The sequence below is a fragment of the Octopus bimaculoides genome, chromosome 8, assembly GCF_001194135.2.
Source record: "Octopus bimaculoides isolate UCB-OBI-ISO-001 chromosome 8, ASM119413v2, whole genome shotgun sequence".
Classification (NCBI taxonomy): Eukaryota; Metazoa; Mollusca; class Cephalopoda; order Octopoda; family Octopodidae; genus Octopus; species Octopus bimaculoides.
Genome location: NC_068988.1, coordinates 50,710,373 through 50,718,184, shown reverse-complemented (window position 1 = coordinate 50,718,184; position 7,812 = coordinate 50,710,373). Strand labels below are relative to the sequence as shown.

Genomic DNA, 7,812 nt, shown 5'->3' with positions numbered 1-7,812 from the left:
TATATATATATATATATATGATTTTATTTGTTTCGATTTGCTCCAGTTTCAGCTCATAGGTTGTGGTCATGCTGGGGCACCGCTACATAATTTTACTGTACTAATTCTTTTTAGAAATTGATGTTTGGTGCATGAGGAGTTTGATGCCGCTGCCCTCATCTGCACTTCCTATTATAAAGCTGGTTCGTCTAGGGCACTTGACTGTAAGAGGTCTAGTTTTGTTTTGAAGATACTTGCATCCACCCCATGTTGGTATTTCAGGAGGATATTGAAGATCTGTGGGCCTTTAAAGCCCAGGCTGTTGCAGTATCTTATCCTATATCTTGGCATCAAGTGGCGCCCTGTTCTAGCATTAGTGTAACTATCGATGCCAAACTTTGAAACAAGTCCCTCTAGGATCTTCCAGATGTATATTATGGCATATCTTTCCCGCCTACGCTCTAGGGAGTAGAGTCTCAATCTCTTGCGCATTTCCCTGTAGCTTATATGCTGCATAGAGGTTATCTTCGTGTGGCTTCGTTGGGTTGCCTCAAGTTCTGCAATTAACTTTACGCTGGTTGGTGACCATAGCTGAGAGCAATAGTCAAAGCGGATTCGGACAAATGTCCTTCAGAGGACCATTATGGTTTTCTGATCTCTCGTTCTAAAAGTTTTAAGAATCCATCCGGTCAACCGCCTCCATTTCATTTCCAACTTAGCAACATGCACATGGAAAGCTGCATCATTACTCATGTAAATTCCTAGGTCTCGCAATGGCTGTGGCTCTGGGATTGCAACCCTCCAGGTCCAGTGTATTTAATTGGTATTGCATTTAGTTTTGCATGCTGATAGCACAAGGCTTGAAACATTTTCCGCATTAAACTGCATGCTATTCTTCTCGTGCTTATTCATCCAACTCACATTGCAGGAGCATAGAGTCTTCAGGGTTCCGTATTATCTGTGAGACTTTTGTATCATCTGCATAACCTGTGATTGTGGCTCTCTGTGTGACTGGGGGCATATCTGAGAGAGAGCTATTATGAACAGTAGTGGTCCCAAAACAGTACCTCGTGGAACACCGCTCACTATTTGCATGTCATTGGAGGTAGCCCCATTGGCTACTACCACCTGACTTCTATCCTTCAGAAAATCATGCAGCCATTCTCCCAATTTCAACACCCAGTCATAGTGTTGCAAGAGAAGAGTCAGCCAACTTCTTTCTGATCGGAAACCATGTTGGGTGTCAGTCAGCAAGTCATTTTCCTCAAGGAAGGTGACTAGTTTTCTTCTGACTATTCATTCCTTGACTTTGCTGATGTGCGAGGGTAGTGAGGTAGGTCTGTAGTTTTTGGCCTCTGCTCTGCCACCTCCTTTATGAATAGGGCCTATTTTACCTTCCTTCAGCTTGTTTGGAAGTTTTCCAGTTGCAAGAAAGCTCTGGAAGAAGGACTGCAGTAATCTTGCTAGGATTCGCTTACATGGTTTTAGACGGATTGCTGGGAGTCCATCAGGGCTAGTAGCTGAGTTCGGGTTCATTTCACCTATAGCCCTTATCTTCTTTTTTATTGATGTAATCAATCATCACTGCCTCAGTTTTTATATCTGCAGGGGTAAAAATGTCAGCTGGATTGCTGACTTGCAAGTGTCCTAGGGGTGGAGTGAAAACACTTTGGAATTGCTCATTTAGTATTTTACTTATTCTCATTGAGTTGCCTGTGAGTGAACCATATTTTACAAGGAGTGGCCCTACCTTGTAGTGCACTGAGGCTGTTTCTTTGACAAACTTGGGACCGGGAGTTGTCGCTAAAACAACATGCAATACCATCCAAATAAATCAGTATCCTAGGATAAATATACAGAATCCTCCTCCTATTGAACATATACATAAACATAAATACAAAGAGTATTGACAGGACATTTCTCATCAAAACTTATACTCGGTACAAACATAGCAGGCCATATGTCGTTGTTTGGAAAAAGAACAAGTATGTACCGACTTAGAGGCCAATGTCACAGCTGATATTAATATCGTTTTGGTAATGATAAAGGAAGAAGATAACTATAGACAACTGTTTCGAAACCTTTAGCTTCTATACTCAGATTATAAATTTAAGTTTATGCTAACAATAGTTGGTGCACTAGGTTTTGTTAGCAAATATCTTAAGTAAATATCTGGAAAAGCTGAGGCTTTCAAAAACTCTCTCTAAGAGGAAGAGTAAATACGCCCAAGTCTTCTCTCAAGTATATATGAAGATAACATTGTCCACATTGTTATCTATATACGTAAAAATAATGTTGCAGATAAAAGGAAAGGAACTATAACTTTAGATTATACCTCTAATTATTGGAGAACTTGATTATATAATTAGCTGTGATAGTGCCAATGTCGGAAAACTGGATTTCGCCAAACCAGAAAGGACACCACTAATTAGAAATTGTAATAATCATTCTGGAGATTAGTGGATATATAGATATTACAGCGAGAAGATGTTTAGTGCAAGGAAGAGCGAGAAAGATAAATGAATCATAAAATATACAATGACTACACGTCATAAATGAATAATCTATCATAAATTTCCTGGATAGGAAATGAGAGGCGGGATGATACAAGAACTTTTGACCATACCGAGAAGGCAATGAAATTAATACCTGCTTATACTTAGATCAGCTATGTCGTTTATAGCATTCTGGTGATTAACGTTAGACAACATATCTCCCGGTTTAACACGACCATGAGACATCTTGGTTACATCTATCGAAATTCTTTCTGTTCCAATCATTCGAACCAGATCTTCAGGTTGAGAATACCTTCCTACCCTCCTCCATTCACTGGTGATGGAGGCCTTGTGAAGGGTCATGGCCACTGCCTTGTTTCTTACTAAAAGGATACAAAACAATTCAATAAGTTGATATAGGTGACTAAGACACTATGGAGTAGAATGAGTTAAGTCTGTGCAGGGTAGTGTATAAATTTGAACATGATTAGTAGAAAAAAAATATATTATGTGAGAGTTGTCAAAAAAAAAAAAAAAAAGAATTTGTCCTTTCTCGTGGTCATATGATAGTTCTACTACTTTTATGCGCCTCCACACAACAACACATATTCCACAATAAAACAAAAAGTACGTTGTATGTGTGTGTGCGTGTGTGTGTGTGTGTGTGTGAATTTTCATAATGTTGCCCCACATAGGCGTGCATGTGTGCGTCATCTTAAGCTATGAAACTTTGCCTGAGTTATTCTTTTATAACGACTATGAAGAGAATGTCCTAAGATAGTATAACCGGTATAAAAAGAGGGGAAAAAGATTACATTAGTTATTTCTCATGCAGGTGTTGAAACAAAACAGTAATTTACTGTCTACTCAAAAACTATTTTCAAGCTCTTCGACGCACGCAAAAGCCAACACTATACTAACAACATAATGTATTTTCTTGCATTCGTGCTCTCCTGCTTTGCTTCCAGTGTTTTGGCAGATGATTATTTCCATTCTCTTTATCTGGACTTCAACAAAACTTATCACCTTTCATGGAAATTTAATAATTCTCACATCGAATTCCATACTGAAGTTAAAACACTCGGTTATGTGGCACTAGGCTTATCAATGGACGGTAGCCTGAAAAACGCCGATGTTTTCTTTGCAGGAGTTTCTAATGGACAATCTTATTCATCGGTAAGTCAAATAATTTTACATAAAACACAATTTCGCTCGTTTACTACATAAAAAATTCATTGAACTCATTTTTGTGAAGCTGATTTTTTACAAATTACATAGTTAATAACACCCACTAACATAACACAAACCATACTGTATATAAGTCAACACAGTAAAAGGACGTAACAGTTAAATAACACTGCCACAACACATTTTTTTTTTGCTCTTTTAAAGCCTAGCCAGGCTCATGAACCCATTTCTCGGTTTCTATGGCGTATGTGTTCCCCTCCGCCAGCAGGACGGGACGTCAGTCCATCGCAGCTTTACTCAAGAAACAGGAAGAAAGAGTGAGAGAAAGTTGGGGTGAAAGAGTACAACAGGGGTCGCCACCACCCCCTGCCGGAGCCTTCTGGAGCTTAGGTGTTTTCGCTCAATAAACACACACAACGCCCGGTCTGGGAATCGAAACCGTGATCCTCCGACCGCGAGTCCGCTGCCCTAACCACTGGGCGATTGCGCCTCCACACAACAACACATACCCCACAATAAAACAAAAAGGGACGTTGTATGTGTGTGTGTGTGTGTGTGAATTTACATAATTCTACATCCTTAAGGAAAAATGTTGCCCCACATAGGCCTGCATGTGAGCACACACGCATAAAGATCGCATGAAATTGTTGAAAAAGTTGATGGTGATGATGATGATGATGATGATAATTTTATTGACAAGTGGGCGATAGGTCGGAACGATGGTGATGATATTTCACACACCTAGCTATATGTTCACATTCCACTAGAATAGATCATGCAAATAGTTACATATCTAGACACGCTCATATATATTTAAATGATAAACCCCTGTTATATACATTCATGTATGTATGTATGTATGTATGTATGTATGTATGTATGTATGTATGTATATTTTTTGAAAAGTTTTTTGAAAAAGCCGGTTTCTAACGTAGATCCAAGGTTCCTTCCTTGGAAATTCAACATCAGCAAGGTATTTTTGCATGTATGTATGTATGTATGCGCAGATTTTGTTTTGTTTTATGTATGTCTTCTCATGGATATAGTTCCATATCTAGACATGCTCATATATACTTAAATGATAAACTTCTGGAATGCTTTTCAGATTTTTGCAGTTCCGGTGATGGCTTAGATCTCTAGCCTTCGAATCAATTTTCTCCTTTCTGGTTTAGAGGAGCCTAATTTCACAAGATTGGTAATTAGGCAGCGTGTTACATATGCCAGTGCTCCAATAATTACAGGAATAAACCTTAACTTATAATCTGGATGTAGTAACTGTAGAATTTTCAATAGTTCACGTGGGTATTTTCTTTTTCGCTGATCTTTAGCAGTACCAGTACTTGTGCCAACATTTGGGCTACTTGATTGGTAACTTGATGAAATCTGGTGTGAAAACCCGGAAGATTCTAACCAGCACACATCATTTCCACATCAACAGTGATGTAAACCACCACTACCAAAAACGAAAACAAGAGGGAAGAAGCTTAACATCGAACCAGACTGCCTTTGAATGTCGTATGTATGCAGAAGACTTGCAAATCTAACGGAGGCCTCAAAAAACATTTTAACACCCAGAAAATTCAGAACTTATCTGCAGTCCTTGTTGGTCCAAATCGAATATGCAATCTATGTGGGTATCATTTCAAAACATTGTCTGGTTTGAAAAGCCTCATCAGATGCCATGATAGTTCTAAGGAGTAGGTACAGGAGGTGGTCAAACTCTGCATAAGGACAGCCACCATGTATCTTTATATTTCGTTTATTTTTTGTGCTAGGTTTGCAAGGTTCTTGGTATAAATTCGCGTGTTGAAACAGATTCTTTGCATCTTGGGAGAGTCGCCATGTCGATAGTAAACCCAAGCACTAGTCCTATTTCCCTTCTTCATTATTTGTTAATTGGTTAAGGCGGCGAGCTGCTAGAATCGTTAGCACGCCGGGCGAAATGCTTAGCGGTATTTCGTCTGCCGCTACGTTCTGAGTTCAAATTCCGCCGAGTTCCACGTTGCCGTTCATCCTTTCGAGGTCGATAAATTAAGTTCCAGTTGTGTCCTGGAGTTTATCTAATCGACTGCTCCCCTCCTCCCACTAAATTTCAGGCCTGTTGCCTGTAGTAGAAAGGATTATTTGTTAATTTAACAAATTAAGCAAGCAATTTTCGATAAATCATTTGTTTAATGAATCAATCAGTTGTCTGTTAAAGACCTTTTGTTGCCATCGCATCCTCTTTAATGATATCTCGTTTTGCTCCAGTTCAGTTTCGAGTCCGTCTGTTTCTCTGTCTCTTTAGTTTTTAGGTTCTATATTTTGGCAGTTTTGTGGATATGAACGGCGATGTACGCGGATGGGTGAAAGATAGAGTGTGTGTGCGTGTGCATGTATATGTGTCTGTGATTGTGAGATCACTTGAGTGTGCGTTCTGCTGTGCATATTTGTGAGTTAACATTTGTTTTGTAAGTACATTAGAGAGAATATATGTGTGTATCTACGCAAACATATCTGTGTATGTGTGTGTGTGTGTGTGTGTGTGTGCGTGTGTGTGTGTGTGTGCATGCGCGTGCACTAGCATTTGCTTATGTGTCTGGCGTGTATATGATGAGTGTGGATGATACAATGTTTATTTCTCTGCATCTTAATTGATTCTTCTTTTTCGACTGGATAGTGTGCACGTGCGTTTGTGTGTGTGCGTGTGCGTATGTTTGTGCGTGTGTGTACACACGCGCGCGTGAGCGTTAGTACGTGTGCGTATATTGCATAGCAATGTCACTTGTGTATGGGATGGTATGGATAGAGGTAATATTTAAGCCCACTTAAACATGGCTGTTCTGTAAGAACAGACTATACTGCTGTAGATACCATGAGCGAAACTCTCCTAGTGGCATTTGGTGCAGAATGCACTCTTGTTTATATAAACAAGACCACATTTTGCATTTTGCACCAAAAGCCAGTACGAGAGTTTCTCCACAATACAGTTCGTTTTCACAGAACATCCACATTTAAGTGAGCTTAAATATTACCTCTTGGTATTAGTACTGCCTCTGTCGCTAACACAAATCTTTTAACAAGATATGAATACAATCACAATTTAACAGTATCTTCTCTTTTATTACAAAAAATCAAAGAAATAAGAAGTTTGATACTTAGAACACCGTTATTTATTACCTTGATCGGATCTAGCCAAACTGATTCACAAAATATGCATTTTTTAGAAAGAAAGTAAAAAATCTGAAAATTGGCTATTATAACGTAGTTATAATACCTTATTGCTATGAAGGTATGATGTTGTGGAGAATAAAATTGGAGGAAAAAGTTACAGAGGTTTAAAAATTTAGCCAATAGCGAGACAGAAATTTTCTGCGTTTAGCGGAGCGGTGTCAACTTTAAGGTTGTACCCTGTGAAATTTATAGTTTAGCGTCTGACCAGTTCATTGTAGGTTTCTAAATAAACAGAAATACCTAATTTCATTGTAGGATTCTAAATAAACAGAAATACTTAATAAAATCAACATGTATCATCTTACTGTTTCTTTTATCTCTTCATTGATTATCTGTTTTTTTTGTTTTTTTTAAATTGTGATATTAACATATTTGTCTACATGTGTTTACTTTATGCGTATTTCAGTATTATTAAGAAGTCTTTGACGGTAGAGGATGTGGTCAACTATAAAAACGATTGGGTTTACCTCAAGTCACTAAATAAATCCCCGAAGATATCAGAAAACATTTTAGACCAACAGAAACCAACAAATGTCATGGTTTGGTCTGCAGTTGCTTTTAATGAGCCGAAATCACCTTTGGTGTTCATTACAGGAGTGCACGTGAAAAGAAAAGTTTACTAGCAAATGCTGGAAAGAAATGTGTTGCCCTAGTTGTCAGCCACGGTTGGAAGTAGCTATGTTTTCACTAACGATGGAGCTCTAGTACACACGGTTAATATAACGCGAAGCTGGTCAAGGATGCATTTCCTCGGATTTTTCAACAAGGTCATTGGGCTTCTATCAAGCTCTGATATTAATCCTTTGGAATTTGTGATGCGGCCCGTTTTAGTCAGTGATATTTCATTCATCTCATAACTTTAATATATCAGAATTGAAAGAACTGTACACATATATGCATATATATATATATATATATATATATATATATATATATA

The 7,812-nt window shown here is 38.4% G+C and overlaps 1 protein-coding gene across 1 annotated transcript in view; it reads left to right on the top strand.

Moving 5' to 3' along the window:
• The first annotated feature begins 3,090 nt into the window (after positions 1-3,090).
• LOC106881881 (DBH-like monooxygenase protein 1) overlaps positions 3,091-7,812 on the top strand; it is a 28,307-nt gene continuing 23,585 nt past the window's right edge. Inside the window, exon 1 of the mRNA XM_014932404.2 lies at positions 3,091-3,650. Within this exon, the coding sequence (XP_014787890.2) occupies positions 3,402-3,650 (249 nt within the window). The 5' untranslated portion in view covers positions 3,091-3,401. The remainder of the gene's footprint in view (positions 3,651-7,812) is intronic.